Source organism: Moschus berezovskii, chromosome 13 (assembly GCF_049115385.1).
Source record: "Moschus berezovskii isolate FMDL1 chromosome 13, NW_MosBer_1.0, whole genome shotgun sequence".
In the NCBI taxonomy this organism is placed as follows: domain Eukaryota; kingdom Metazoa; phylum Chordata; class Mammalia; order Artiodactyla; family Moschidae; genus Moschus; species Moschus berezovskii.
In genome coordinates, this window is record NC_142472.1 from 73651098 (window position 1) to 73667573 (window position 16476).

At 45.9% G+C, this 16476-nt stretch overlaps 1 protein-coding gene across 2 annotated transcripts in view; it reads left to right on the plus strand.

Moving 5' to 3' along the window:
- The window catches only part of ENOX1 (ecto-NOX disulfide-thiol exchanger 1), a 688766-nt gene that overhangs the window by 505854 nt on the left and 166436 nt on the right, over positions 1-16476 (plus strand). For both annotated transcript variants that reach the window (XM_088842775.1, XM_055426042.2), the window contains 2 exons: positions 707-940; positions 14034-14246. In XM_088842775.1, coding sequence (XP_088698901.1) covers positions 707-940; positions 14034-14246 — 447 coding nt within the window. The remainder of the gene's footprint in view (positions 1-706; positions 941-14033; positions 14247-16476) is intronic.

Here is a 16476-nt window from a genome sequence, read left to right on the forward strand (position 1 = left end):
TGCCAGATGAGGTGCCAGAGGGCTGTAAGGAAGGCCTCTTGATTGAAGGTAAAATATTCTCCTGCGTGCCCCAGAGGATAAGTAGAAATAAAACAGCATTGCCAAATTGCCGTAGTAGTTGTGGCTTTTGCAGCTGTCGAGAGAGAGATCAGAGCGGCAGAATGAAGCTATAGGAAAATGGAGCGATAGCCTGAGTGAGGTGTGGTAGAATTTACTACGTAGACCTTTTTAAATATCATAGGTATTCTTTATTTACACACTCCACCGCTTTCTGAAAAGAATGTAATTGAGCTTATAAGGCAGAGTTACGGTACATTGAAAATAGAAAATTGAGGCCATAAAAAGCAGAGGGGGATAGAAAAAAGCTCCCTGCTCCATTTGTTTGTGAGCCTCCTGGAAGCCAGAGGGAAGAAGGCCTCAGGATAGGTGTCCTGGTGCTCGCGATCATCTTGGTAACACTGGCTTGGAGATCACCTCGCAGCAGAGAGTTTAGCTGCCCATCTGTAACAGGTGTTCCCTGGCCCCGTTCCAAATCGCGGAGGCCAGTAGCTTCCCACCTCCCCTGGGAAGGATGCCTTTCCTAAGGGAAAAAGAGGTCAGCGAGAGCTCCCAGGCTCACCTTGAATGGCCTGGACCCGACTGTCGACAGTGGCACGGGGCCAGGTCGTGACCCTGTGATGTGACCAGACTCCCCCGTTGGTTTCAGGTTACCGGATGCGCTTAGGGTCCAGCACGGACAAAAAGGATTCGGGCCGCCTGCACGTGGACTTCGCCCAGGCGCGGGACGACTTCTACGAGTGGGAGTGCAAGCAGCGGATGCGCGCCCGCGAGGAGCGGCACCGGCGCAAGCTGGAGGAGGACCGCCTGCGGCCGCCCTCGCCGCCACCCATCATGCACTACTCGGAGCACGAGGCCGCCCTGCTGGCCGAGAAGCTCAAAGGTAGGAGCCTGGCGCCGGCTTCCTCTGCGTCCGCGCCGGCCAGCGCCCTCCCCAGGCGCCGAGGCCCCAGCGTCTCTCCAGGCCCTTTGCATCCTGATCTCATAGAGCTGGCGTCACCCATCTGGGCTTCCTCATGCTCGCTGGACAGAGTCCAGCCCCCACCCGGCCCTCGGCCCTGAGTTCTCCCTGATTGGGTGCGTTCATCACTCAACAAAATTCATGCAAAGACGGTCAGGAGAGCTCCTGTACTAACTGCAAAAAAGGCTACCACGTTCCCACCCGTGTTGAATGAGCCCATGTCTCCCCTCCTGTGGGGCCGGGCGGTCCTGGGGTTCCTGCTGATCTGTAGGGTCTGCAGCTCCACTGGGCTCTTAACCAAGCTTCCCCAAAGGCTCATCAGAAACCAAGCTGGGACTCCTGCAGGACAGAAGAGAAATGTAGAAGAGGGCCCCTCCGTCTTCAGAACCGGAGTGGACGGGACCCTCCTATCACCTGCAGAAGAATGAGGTTTAGAAGTGAGAGTGTTTCATTTATTTGAATGTTTGCTGTGCTCCTCGCCCAGGTTTGAGACCCTGGGAGAGACAGACGGACAGAGGCTTTAGTACCTGCCGCAGTGAACCACAGGTGATTGGGGAGGGTCCAGATTTTGAAGTTAGGATGACATGTGTGTGAGTTCTGTTTCCTTCTTGATCAGAGTTGTTGACCCCAGCATCATGGGTGCATTGTACAGGCAAGTGGCGGTCAACCCCTCCTCCGTTATCGGGCATGTCAGGTTTTAAAGAGAGAACACAGGTCATGGTCGCTAGCCACACACAAGTGTCTACAAGGAAACGATGCACTGTGACAAAGCCAGTGACACAGTAGTCCATCAGCATATGAGCAGCATGCTTGGGAACTCAGGGACACGTGTGCATGATGTTGAGGAAGGTGTCAAGAAAGCTTTCACAGAGGAGGCAAAGCTTGAACCTTGCAGGAGAAACAAGAATTCCCCCCCGCTCCCCAAGAGAAGAAAGAGTCCAAAGACATTCTTGTCAGAGGCGGGAGCCCTAGGAATAAAGACACAGGGAAGCAGATGGGGAATTGGGCACAGAAGGAGAGGCACTTTGCCTCCTCTGGGGAATGTGAGAGCCGCTTGGAAGTTTACAGGAGTGAAGGTGATGCTGGGAACACAGTGTGGGGCCAGACAGTGGAGCCCCGAGGGCTGCCGCTGGATCTGGGTTTTAGTCCATAAACTGTGCAGAAGTCATGAAAGACTCTTAGGAGAGGAGAGATGTGATTTATCCTTGAGAGTGTTTTAGAGCCTAGCTGGCAGTGTTCAAAGTGGATTGTGTGTTTTCACTAAGGGAAACTTGAAAAGCTGCCCCAGACCTATTTTTGGAAGATAAAAAGTTGATATTCTATTTTCTTTTTTAAGAATTTTTTAAAATCATTTATTTATTTATTCATTTATCTTTGGCTTCCCTGAGTCTTTGTCGCTGTGTGTGGGCTTTCTCTAGTGGCGGTGAGTGGTTGCTACTCTGCACTTGCTGTGCGCAGGCTTCTCGCTGCTCTTGTGGTTTCTCTTGTTGCAGAGCTCAGGCTGTAGGGTGGGCTTAGTTGCCCCACAACTTCCCAGATCAGAGATTGAACCCACGTCCCTTGCATTGACAGGTAGATTCTTAACCACTGGGCCACCAAGGAAGTCCTAAAAAAGAATTAAAAAAAAAAAAAAAGACTTCTGCTTCTAGTCTTCATCCTCTCCTCTGGCCTTGGGGACCCTTAATCAGAGGTAGTTTCCACTGAAATGCCCCTCTGAAACTGTGGACTTGGACAATGTTTTGAAAAACGCACCTTGTGAGAGCTGTGAGTTGAGTTTATTTGGTGTCTCACTGAGGACTGCAGCTCAGAAGACAGCCTCTCAGATGGCTCTGAGGAGCTGTTCCAGAACTACAGGTAAAGGAGGAAGCATGCGCGCGGTTTTGGTGACGGGGGTGCCTGCCACCAAGCAGGCCTCTCAGTAGAAGGCTGCTGCTAGTCAAAAGGAACAGACATCTTGGTACTAAATGGGTTTAGTACTTTTCTCCGTGAGGGACAAGGCAAGAATCTGGGCTCATGAAACTTCCTCCCGAAAATGTCTGCCTATCTGGAGGTCCGTTCTGCTGGTTTTCCCAAAGTCCAGAGTGCTGCACGCCTAATCCCTGCTCTGAATTCCTTTCGGGCTGTGTGGAAAGTCAGCAGCTGTGGTGGCCAATGACTTAGTCCTTGTGGAACCTTCTTTAGTTGACATAACCGGGGACTCACTCTTACCGATGCCCCTTAGCACGTGCTCTGCCTCTCCACAAAGGCGAGCCCTCCCATCATGAATACATAGGCTGTGGCTGTCCCTTTAATAAAAAGCATATAAAATGCAAATGTAGACACCCTTTCGCTTTGCTCTTCAGGCCAGAATCCATAAGGAGTGGGCCGAGTGAGAAAGAACACCCTTCTCAAGCAGGAATGTTGATCTAGGAACACATAATTTTTCCTTCACTGTCCAGCACGTCTTCCTGTAGCTCGGACAGTGAAGAATCTGCCTGCAACTCAGGAGATCTGGGTTTGATCCCTGGGTTGGGAAGATCCCCTGGAGAAGAGCATGGCAACCCACTCCAGTATTCTTGCCTGGAGAATCCCATGGATAGAAGAGCTTGGTGGCTACAGTCCATAGGGTCTCAGAGTCGGACACAACTGAAGTGACTCACACTACTATCTCTAGCACATTGTGTAGTATCAGCTCAACGTACTGCATCAGCTATACTGCATCAATCGTGTCCACACCAAGAAGTGACAGAAACTTGCACCCTGGTGCTGTGACCCCACGGAGGAATTTCGGGAAAGTTTGGCATCTGCGTTAATGTTCTTTTTAAGAAGCCAGTGCCAGAGAGTCTGCACGTACGAGCCACACAGTGTGGCCTTTCTTGTAAAAGGATAGCAGACTAGGGTGTCCGTTTGGTAAAGTCATTCACAAACCCTGCCATTTCAAAAATATGTATTTATATAGAAGAGCATAATATGCAGAATTTAGAAGCGACACCTTTGCCACGTACTGTGTGATCCCTTGAGGAGAGAACAGATTGGAAATGTTAATAGAAGGCGGTTACAGCAGAAGGAACTGGCCGGGGCGGCATCTTAGGCAACCGTCAGGTAGTATCAAGCTTGACAGTTTCAACCAGAGCACAGGGTTTGGAACATAAACAGCATTTAATTGCTTAGGAAATTGGCTGCCTCAGAGAGGAAATCCACTCCATGCTCCTTGTAACACTGCAAAGCCAGACAGGAGGAGCCAAGGAAACTGTTTCCCTGATGATGATGTTCCTTGATATGGGGATATAAAATCCCATCAAGACCGCAGGTAAAATAAGCCTGGGTCAGAAAGGAAATGGAAATGCAATCTGAAAATACCTAATTGGATTTGATTTTTTTTTTCCTCCCGTGAGAAATCTTGCTATCTCGGGTTTATTACAAGCATTTTTTCCCCTCTTTTATATCATACTTATTTATCCTTACAGTTTTCTTGTGGAAAATCAGCTTTATCCAGCAAAATCTGTACTAGCTGAATCTTCTTTAGAAAGCTTTTGTATTGTATTGAGGTATAGGCGATCAACAAACAATGTTGTGGTCATTTCAGGTGAATAGCAGAGGGACTCAGCCTTACCTATACATGTATCCATTCCCCGCCAGACTTCCCTCCCATCCAGGCTGCCACGTAACAGTAGAGTTTGCAGTGCTATCCACCAGGTCCTTGCTGGTTTTTCATTTTAAATATAGCAGTATGTACATGTCCATCCCAAACTCCCTAACTCTCCCTTCCCCTCATCCAAGTCTTTGTTATGATCCCAAGGCCTTCCATGTCCTGCCCGGTGTTAAAACTATGCTTAATAGTAGATGCTCAGTGAGTTATTTGATTTCTCTGTTCCTTCACTGTTGGGAGCCTATGAGCGTGTTGCGTTTCCGGCCACAACGCCAGGAAGGAAAGCTTGGGGAGGTGTGACATGCCCTCAGCCGCCATTCATTCACTCCACATGTATCCCTGAGCTCTCTGCTGGACCCTGACGCTGTGAGGCCCGGGGAACACAAAGCCCCTGCCTTACAGAGTTTACGTTTAATTTCGGTTTACTTGAGTGATCCAGGTAGTTACAAAGCACTGTTCTGGGATGAGAGATGGCCAACCTCCTGGGACCAGGTAGCCTCAATCCAGTGACCCCCGGGCCTTCTAAAGTCAGACAAGACACTGAGTTGCAATTGTGTAGTGTCTAAGGCACCAAACACCCAACGTCTGTTAAGGTTAATGCAGATTCTAAAAAAGAAAATTAGTGGGCACCCCGCGGATTACATAGACATTGTTCTGAGACGATTCCACTTAATGAAGACTGACTGGAAAGTAACTTCCCACAGATGCAGAGTTTATAGCACGGCTTTGAGAAAGTGAGAAGGGGCTCGATACCAGCATAATTGCACGTTATTGGAGACAGTGGCACCCGGCAGACGAGATAATGAATTTCTGCCTTTCTAAGACAGACCATCCACTCCTGGAGGAGCCTAGTGTTTGGACTGTGGAAGGAAGAGATTGATTAGACAGTGAGGAGAGATGATTTCCTGATTCATGGGGGGATTTCTCCTGACGAGCATTTCAAAGTTTTTGTGTACTTTTCCCCCTTTTAGAAAACTTTGCATAATCTTTCACCATGTGATGAAAGGAATGGTTTCTCTCGGCCTCAGGTGGAGTTTTGACAAAGCTTTGCAAGCAGTGTCCTTGGGACTCCCTGATGTGTCATCCCGGATACAGTCTTCCTGGGATCAACATTCCTAACTTCCAAGGACTTGTCTTTGATTTGCATACGGAATGGCCCCAAATCAGCCTACCAGAGGGAGAAAGGGTGGAAGAGGTTGCCAGCGTCTTACTGAGATGGTTGTCAACATTTATGGTTCTTAGAAAGAAATAATGCTATGAGCTATGGAAGTTCCGTTAGCTGAAAACCAGACTTCCTTCTCAGGACATAGGAGATGTAAAGCATGGTAGCCTGTTTGAGAATCACTTCTTTGGCGTTACTGACCTTCACAGAGGTGAGATGGGCCATTTCATCTATTCACATTTTGCCTGATCCAAAAGCAGGAATAATCAGTGCACGTTCATGTGCTAAATCTGAGAGATTGTGTGTGTGTGTGTGTGTGAGTGAGCTTGTAGGGTAGGGTGGTGGTTTTGTTATTTAGTGATGAAATTGTGTCTGACTCTTTGTGACCCCATGAACTATGGCCGCGCCAGGCTCCTCTGTCCATGGAATTCTCCAGGCAAGAATACTGGAGTGGGTTGCCATTTCCTTTCTCCAAGGAATCTTCTGAACCCAGGGATCGAAGCTGCATCTCCTGCATTACAGACAGATTCTTTACTGCTGAGCCACCAGGGTGCTGGGCAGGGTATGGGGGAAAGTATTAATCATTTCTGTAGCCTTTCCTGCTATCCGCGATCTGAAGGGTAGGTGAAGTACCACCCCTTCTGATGGTTAACTGAGCAGCCAGAATGGAGCTTTGTTTTGGGATGTCCATGTTTTAGGAACACATAGTAAAAGTTTGGGAATGTTGTAGTAGTAGTGCCATCCTGAAATTTCCATACTGCCTAGATCAGTGTGCACACTGTAAGTTATTTCTACCTATCAAGCCAGAAACCAGGGACAATCTTACAGACACATTATTCAGTATGTTTGTGTGTGTGTCCATCCCCATTTTTTTGAAAAGCATTGTAGAATGTCTTACTTTTTCCTCTCATTCTTGAGACATTTTGTTCAAATGTGAACTCTCCCTTCCTATCATTCCTTTCTGGACCTGCCGGAAATCAGGTTCCACTAACGCATTTCAGTTTTCATATTCAGGGTTCATTGTCTTGGCTCTTGTCCTGCCTATGTATTTATTTTAATTGAAGGGTGATTACTTTACAGTGTTGTGATGGCTTTTGCATACATCAGTGTGAGTCGGCCACAGGAATACATGTGCCCACCCCCCAATCCTGAACCCACCCTCCCTCCCCGCCCCAGCCCTCTGGGTGGTCCCAGAGCCCCTGCTTCATGCTTGGAGCTTGCACTGGTCATCTGTTTTACATATGGTAATGTACATATTTCAATGCTGTTCTCTCAAGTCATCCCGCCCTTGCCTTCTGAAGTTCAGGGCCAGATCTCCTCTGCCTACAAAGAGGGAGAAGAAATCACTTACCAATTTGATTCCTTTTCCCCTTCATTGCCTGCACATCCATTTGATTAAAGGTCACCGAGTGCCCACCTGTTGGGTCCTGGGCTCTGTGTCCTGCCTGGGGTTTCAGATATGACCATGGCATGGGCCCTGCCTTCAAGGAGCTTGAAGTCAGTGGTTGCTCAGGATGCTGTGACAACGGAATCATGACTGTCTTACAAATATGAAATGAACAAGTGTCGGTGATTTTGTTTAAGTCATTAATTAATGAGAGAACGAGTAAGATGTTAAAACTGGTTCAAAAGAGAATTTCCTTTGTAAAGACATATTTTCTTTTGGACGAAAATTCATTTACATTATTACAGAGAAGAATTATTTGCATTATCCGTTTTCACAATTTATGTTGTGTCCCTAAAGCATGATAAAATAGCCTAGTCAATGACAGAGATTCACACCCCTGTAAAATCAGAAAATCCCAGAGGGTCCTCTAGCCCGGCATTCCATCGAAAGAATCTGCTGTCCTCTCAGTGCCCATTTCCAAGACTCTGACTTATTTTTCACATTCTTCTGGCGTAAGGATGGCTGATGTTTAAGCAGCTGCTCTTTAAGTGGCAGTGGAGGGTTTGCGGACAGAGATTCACAAACCTCGCAGGAATCACCTGCAAGCCTTTCAGTATTCTCCACTCTCTCAGATGCCCCTTTCCATTTCCGGTTTTCATGATCTTTTTAAGTTAGATAAGCTCCTAACCAGTTTCCCCGGTTTTTATTGAGCGATTTCTTCCAGGTCTTCTCCAGTTTCAATGTGCATGTGAAACACTTGGATGGGGATACAGATTCTGAGTCAGGAGGCCTGAGTAAGGGTGAGACTGTATTTTCAGCAAGCCCCAGAATGAGGCTCATGCTTATGGTCTTTGAATAGGAAAGATGTATCCCATATGTGAGCCTCCCAGGTGGCGCTAGTGGTAAAGAACCCACCTGCCAGGGCAGGAAACAGCTGATCCCTGGTTCTGAAAGATCCCCTTGAGGAGGACATGGCAACCCACTCCAGTATTCTTGTCTGGAGAATCCCATGGACAGAGGAGCCTGGTGAGCTACAGTCCACGGGGTCAGGCATGAGTGAAGCAACTTAGAATGCGTGCATGTGTCCCACGTGCAATTTTTAAAATGCCTACTGCGTGCCTCATGCTGACTAAACATGAGAAAGAGGGACAGGGAGAGAGGCTGGCAAATTCTGAAGTAACTAGAAATGAAATGAACCGAGTATGGATTCAGGTGGCGACATTGAAGTGTGACCATCATTATAATATTCTTTAGTCCTCACAAAGCTAAATCATTCCGTTCCCAGAATTAAAAAGCAAAATACAAGGTTAAATGCAAAGGTTATTACTTTTCCAGAATTTAAAAATTACTTTCAAAAGATTTTTAAGTCATTGGATAGGCTGGTTAGCTTACTGTGGAAGACCTCTGTGTAATTTTCTGAGATCACTCTTAACTTTCATTGCTAATGGAAATAACCTCAGAGGCCTGAAGGATAAAAGGACCAACCAGCCTAAGTGCCATGAGAACATTTATCTCTGGTGGACAACGTGAAAATACTCTTCAACATGAAATTAAAATGTTTATCATCAACTCTTGACCATTGGACTTGCTGTAGCTTTCCAGTACTAATGCACTGCAAATCTATTAGACATAGAGTGTAATGAAATAAACTACAAAGGGAAAAACTCAGAGTGAACAGAAGGTTGAAATATGTCTTGGAAATTTTCTTCTCATCCTGACCCCTCAGAGCTTGGAAGGCCAGTTGGTACATGAACCAACAATTACTGTACAGAATGACTGATGTTTTAATAGCAGGATATGTAAGGAATTGTGGGAACATAGCAAAGGGATCCTTGATTCATGTTCAGTTCAGTTCAGTCGCTCAGTCGTGTCCGACTCTCCGTGACCCCATGAATCACAGCACGCCAGGCCTCCCTGTCCAACACCAACTCCCGGAATTCACTCAAACTCATGTCCACAGAGTCGGTGATGCCATCCAGCCATCTCATTCTCCGTCGTCCCCTTCTCCTCCCGCCCCCAACCTTTCCCAGCATCAGAGTCTTTTCCAGTGAGTCAACTCGTCGCATGAGGTGGCCGAAGTATTGGAGTTTCAGCTTTAGCATCAGTCCTTCCAATGATTCATGTTAGGGTTACAGAAAAGCTTCCTTTATGAAAGGCACTTAGGCTGACTGTTGAGGGAAGCAGACCAGTTAGCTGGGTCTACCAGGATCTCCAGGGACCCTAGGATGAGTGCATAGCACATGCAGAATTAGGGAGGCAAGGGCCGGGTGCTTAGCTCATTATTAACTGGGGTTTTTTTTGCAGAAACTAATATCTGAGGCTTGCTATTTTTATTTTTACCAGCTAAAAAATAATTCTGTTATTAACACTTTGTGGGTTATTATACGCAATAGTTACACCTGGCACACCTGTGTAAAACCTTCTAATTTTCATGAAAAGTTGTCTTCAGTCCACTCTTCTGTAGAAGCAAAGGCACATTCTCCAGCACCATGAGTTTCATTTTCACTTTCTGTATCAGAATCAATCACTAAGGTTTTTTGTCTTTTTGTTGTTCTAATGTTCACATTGTCTGAATCAGGACTATGTTCTGAAGAACTGGCATCTTCTGAAACACTAGTATATATGTCACTCGGACAATCAAAGTAGCTGCATAAAATTCACTGAAAAATTCTTCTTCATTCAAAGTTTCGCAATGCGTCATTTTTAAAAATTTTACGTTTATAATATACACAAGGCTGGAACAGAAACTTAATGGAGCAAAATGTGAAAGATAATGGCAATCATAATTTGTACAGTGAACCCTTGATCAATTTTAAGCTCTAACAACTTTGCCCAGTGATGTTCGTTGTATCACCCTCTGAAAATGTATTGATAAGTCTCCAGTCAATACTATTCAGGTAACAAAAGAGATATTAATATATCTGTGGTCAAAATTGTGTTAACAAAGAGGAGCATGACAAAGGAACAGTGAATGGATTGAAAGGGGAAATGCCAATCAAGGGAGGCCATGGATTGCCTTAATCCAGGTGTGACATTGTGATTAGGAAAAATTGGGGAATTTTTAGTGAGCAAATAAATGATCCATGTGAAAGTGAAAGTTGCTCAGTTGTGTCTGACTCTTTGCAACCCTCTGTCATGGAATTCTCCAGGCAAGAACACTGGAGTGGGTTGCCATTCCCTTCTCCAGGGGATCTTTCTGACCCAAGGATTGAACCCAGGTCTTGTGCATTGCAGGCAGATTCTTTCCAGTCTTATCCACTAGGGAAGACCAGATGGTCCATAGTCGCTCCATAATAGGCAAACTTTCCCGGTTTTTAGTGTGAAGAAGATGTGTTTGCCCATTCTGTTTTCTAAAGGGCACTAATGTTCAGAATTAAGTCCAAGCGTGTACACAAAAAGTATTTGGAATTTTTCGAATTGCATCTTGGATGTGATTTTTATAAGCCATGTTAATTTCTTTCCACATGAATAGCTTTAATAACGCTGCAATCTATGTCCTGTTTAAATTAGTTTATATTGTTTTCTGTTTTCTTAGTGATCTTTCCCCTGAAGGCAGAATTGAATTTTCATTTGGATATTGAAAATGACCACTCCCAACACACTCATGTAACCATTCAGAAGGAGCTGACAACTTAGTCTTAATTAAAATAAATTCACTTCTTGCATGGCAACAAATATTGACTAGACTTAACCAATCACATGTTAACTAATGTTTTCATGGTTAATTTAAATGTAGTGCATCAGTCATCCATGAGCCTACCACAGAAAGTTCAGAAATTATGAAACTGGAAGTTTTCAAAACTATATACTAAGCCATATGTACATATGTATATAACATACAATATATAATGTGTATTTTATTTTATTCATATAGATTGAGAAAATGGAATTCTGCCTACGATTACTTGTTATGATATTAGCAGATCTCTTGCCTACTTACTTTTTCACTGCTTTTTTCATTGTGTATTTTTAATTGCTTAATCCTAAAATTGCTCTCTCTCTGAAAACTATGCATTGACTATAATCTACTGGTGAACTTGCACTTTAGGTCTAAGAGTGAAGAACAATAAAATTTGGCTTTTAGATCATTTGAGCAAACATCTGTTTTTAAAATTTAAGTGTGTTCTTCCTGACACTAAGTTAGGGTATTTATGATCTGTGTAACCACAAGCAAGAGAAGAAAACCCGTGCCCATTCGTGGGTGAAAGGAAGATGGGACCCCACTGTTTGTGCGTGCTCGCTCTCGCTCTCAGAAGCCCCATATCAAAAACGTTTAGGATTTTTCTTTGTGTTCCACAGAGATGAAAAAGTCACAGCAAAGGGGGACAATGGTCCATGAAGTCAAGAGTTCCCTTTTCTGTTGTTATCTTTTAAGAAAGGGGGTGGGGTGGGTAAAAAGATTTCTTAGAGGCGTCAGGTAGATTTCTGCTGTCTTTTCGGGGGCCCATTCTCCTAACATCCATAGGCAGGGAGAGAGGCAGAGAGTGGGAGGGAGGCAGAGTTTATTCTGACTGTAAGTGTCACAGTGGGGCTCCCACAGGCATCATGCTAAATCATGGGCCTCTCCTCGGGCTAAGCACGGTGTTAAATTGTGTGATGGACTCTGTCCTGTACAAGCCCGCTCCGGTCCATGAAATGAGATAAGAAACTCGTGCAACTGGGGTTCACTGAGGGTTGAATTCAGACTGAAATTCCAGAGTTAACAAAACTGTGTGGGCCGGCCATGACACTGAACACATGCACACACTCGCTCAGCAGCGGGTTGAAATTGGCAAGGAAACTTGAGTCCTTCCTGTGCAGGCTGCCCCCTGGGCCTTCCTCAGGCCAGTTATCTCCTCGGATAGAAGCGTGAGGGCCCCAGGGACAGGTTTGCTCAGGAATAAAGCTTTGATCCCCAAGCCCAGACAGGCACCTGGGCGGGAGAGGACTGGAGATTGTGGCCCATCAACAGCGCAATTTCCAGCCTGGAGAAGGCAGAGCCCGCCCCTGGGGCACGGGTCAGGCTAGCCTTCCTGCACACAGTGCCCATGATTCTGGGGCAGGCAGCAGCCGCAGCTGTGAAATCGCGCCCCGGTCTGGGAGGGGATGCCTGGGAGAAAAGGGATTAAGGGTTTTTCTGTAGCGCTCTGCAAAACTCAGAAAGCACTCTGCAAATGCAGGCTTCGTGTGGGGTGTAAAATACTAACAGTGGTTGATTAGAAAACATCTGGGTAATAAAATAAGATTCCTTTACTAAATATGAATCACCCTCTATCTGTTCATCTGGAGTGTGTATGCATATATATATATAGATAGATAGATATGTATGTATGTGTGTGTGTGTGAATATGGATGTGTGTGTATGTATATATGACCAATGTATAATATATAAACAATAATGCACACACATGCACAGTGTATAAGGATGTCTCTGGTATTCCTCTAATGGAAGGAACATAGTAGCTGCTCTGTATTTGTCAAATAAATGAGTAAGTATCTGAATCTTTTAGTCTTAATTTTCCTCCTGAATTTTAGAACCCAGACTCAGTTTACTTGGAAAATGTAGGATATTTTTGTTTTCTTTATTTTTACAATAATTCTTATTGAAGTATAATTAATTTATAATGTGTTCGCTTCTAGGATATTTTTCATAAATTATGTTTTTAGAGGGTAGAAAAATACAAAATGAAAGACTTCTCAAGTTTAGAAAACAAGCCCAACGCTTGTAGCAGTAGGATTGATTTATGTTGTAATACCTGACATACAACTTCTGGTGCCAATTAATCACGTCCAAACTTGCTTTTTTCCCACATCTAAGCCGTACAACAGAGATCTGCTCCAGTAATTGTTTGCAAACAGGCAAGTCTATTTGCTTTCTTTTGAAATGAACTTTATCAGTTACTTACAGGTGGAACCTCCTGTCCCCTACCCCAAGCCCCATACTCCTAAATCAAATACAAATGGATTTCTAGCAGCCTTCCCTAACACACACACACTGACCCCCACAACCCCCCAGGAACAGGTCCTGTTTTGTTGAAAGCATGGAAATAGTCTAGTTTTCACCATAATCAAATATGTTGTAGTAAACCTAAAGTGAAATTGGTTTTGAACTGCAGCAGAACAGGAATTGACCTGTTGCTACTACTACCATGGGAACAATATCTTACATCATGACTACTTTTAAAAGTAATTTCACCCGTCACCCACATCCTGACCATAACTCAGCAGATTCTAAGTCAGAGAACTGATATTGCTGTATGCTGTTACCAATAAAAAAAATAAGGAAATGAACTGGAGGCCAAACAGGTAACAGTTTCTTGAGCCAGCCTTGAGAAAGAGAGATCTGGGTTTGGTGGGAAAATGCAGTTGTGTCATATTTCAGAGGATCCCCAGAACAGATCTTCTAAAACTGAGCTCACCAAGTTGGTAGTATGAGGGTAAACCACTCTTTGTTTCTTGGGGGGCTTTGCAGTGCTGTGCAGTTGGATGAGGAAAGAGAAGCTGAGTGATGATGGAACCGTCAGTTGCAGGAAAGCTCACAAGGTCAAGCTGTGACTATTAGTGGCTCAGATGGTCAAGAATCTGCCTGCAATGCGGGAGACCCGGCTTAGATCCCTGGGTTGGGAAGATCTCCTAGAGAAGGGAATACCCACTCCAGTATTCTGGCCTGGAGAATTCCATGGACAGAGGAGCCTGGTGGGCTACATCCATGGGGTCTCAAACAGTCAGACACGACTGAGCAACTAACACACACTCACGTATACACAGGATGGGCCATGCTATGCTTTTGGAGAGGAACCAAGGTGAAAACCAAGACTTGCCTTGGCATGATTTGAGCTTGGTGGTTTTCCATTTGCAGACGATAGCAAGTTTTCAGAGGCCATCACAGTGCTGCTGTCCTGGATTGAGCGAGGGGAGGTGAACCGGCGGTCCGCAAACCACTTCTACTCCATGGTGCAGTCGGCCAACAGCCACGTGCGCCGGCTGATGAACGAGAAAGCCACCCACGAGCAGGAGATGGAGGAGGCCAAGGAAAATTTCAAAAACGCCTTAACCGGGATCCTCACTCAATGTGAGTAAGACTTTTGGGGGCCATCTCTTTTTGTCGTGATGTTGCCTTTTCTTGCGTGCTCATTTTTTTTTCCATTTGGGGGTAAGTAGTCCCATAGTTTCCCATCTTACTCCATACCGAATGGCCAAACCTCATAACCAATTTCATGTTCTGTGGCATCTTGGAGGAACACGGACCCCGCCCTGAGAGCTTACTTCTCAAGGTGAGCAACGTTTCTGTAGCTTTTCCGCAGAACACCCCGTCCGGGCCCCAGGGCGGGGTGGACAGATGCTCCCATGCCTGCTGGACCCTCTGCAGTCCACACCACCCCTGCAGGGCAGCCACCCTCCCCCGTGGGCTGGGTACACAGATCCCACGTCCTCCCTGCGCTGACAATAGAAGCAGCCCCAGAACACACTGCCACTCGTTATCCTTGGGCTCTGTTCAGGAGGAAGGTCAGACAGACTCCTCCTCAGGATCCTTTTTATGTGAGGTGAGCCTTGGCTGTGAACATGAGCGACTCAGGAGCAGAGATCTTTCTGCACTATTATTTTGGTCCTTTCTTCATTGAAAAAGAAATTGCCTTCACCACTTAATGCCGGTGATTGTTCCTGTCTAGATCCTAAACTGATGAAAGGGTGTAAACAGGGCTTTCTCATAGAACAGTGGTTAGGGTAATTACCCAGGGCTCTGTTAAAAAAAGGACGGTTTTTTTTTTTACGGGCACTCTCTGCTTCTATGGCCGCGCATCACAGCTGCTGATGTGCCCTCGCCTGGTAAAAGCCACTGAATGGCACTGTGACAATCCCACACTCCATTCCGCACCAGGTGCAAGGTCCCACACCGGACGGTGACACGTTTTATTTACATACTCATTCTGAGGATAAGTATTATTTTCAGTGATACACTATGCCAAAATACCCATCACCTCTTTCATCAGTATAAACTCCAGCAATAATGTGCCTGATAGGATGCAAAGAGAAAAGGGGAGGAAAAACCAGAAGCCTCGCTGTAAATGTGTCTTATTTGACTTTGTTGTCAAAAGACCATTTTTGCTGCAGCGTCAAATAACTCCCAAGCCTAAACTCTGATAAGTGACCAGATATCCAGGATGACACCAACCTAGGACAGCTGTCTTTACAGGAACAATAGAACTGGTATATCTCGTAGAGGTCACTGTCAGACCACCTTCCCTAGATTCCCTGATGGTGAGCAAAGACCTTTTACCCAACTGTGTGTGCCCAGCAGTTCTGAAGTTTGGGTTACTAGAGCTCAGATAAATACACTAACACCCAGACCACCTGTAAAGGAGAGAAATAGAGAATGGATTTAGTAGGTGGAGGAGGGGTAGGGTGAATCGGTAGCAGAGAGCGGGAAAGGCCACACCAATTCTAATAATACAACCTCTGCAAAGTTGTGGCAAAAACCCAGCTGCCTGAACAGTAGAATGATCACCGATTACCCTTTGCTTACCAGCATCAGTTTTAAATAAATCCTCATTCCTATGCGGTTTATCATCCCACTGGGCAGGGAAGATCCTATCCTTGACTCTCACAAGGAATATAGGAAGGCGTTAGAATAGGGGAGGGCTTTCGTTTTTTCTGGCAGTATCTTTTGCAAGAAGCCCCTGTTAAAAACAAGCACGTGATCACGTGGCTGAGTGAATGGGACCTGTCCAACCTTGCACAGGTAGAAGCAGGCCGAGGTGTGAAACCACTGAGAGACAGACAGAGAGGTCTAGCACATGGGGATAGAAGCACCAGCTTGTCTGTCCTGATCGAGGCCGAACCGGATCACGGGACTGAGATCTGCAGCTGCAGCGGGCTTCCTGATGCTGACCTGGGGGTTGAGCTTCCAGCCACAGACAGCGCCGAGGAGCACAGGCTTCTTCCCGCAGAGCCTGTATCCATATGTGCCACATCACATGTGGAGAAGCTGACGGGAGTGACCCTCGAGTGACGTACAGGGGTTTGGGGCGCAGAACCTCTGTGTGATGAAAAATCCGAGTGTAGCTTTACAGCCGGCCCTCCCTGTCCGGGGTTCCCTATCCAAGCACAGATGCTGCAGTATTGTAGTACAGTATATGTGAGTGGACCCGCACCGCTCAAACCTGTGTTAGTCAAGGGTTCACTGTATTCTGTCCAGGCAAGCGGGTTTACATTCTCCCTCCCTAAAAAGAGAGTGAAGGGCCAGAGCAAGGCCAGGGATTTTGGAGGAAGATCCTGTCTCATGGAAATCATAGGAATGGAGA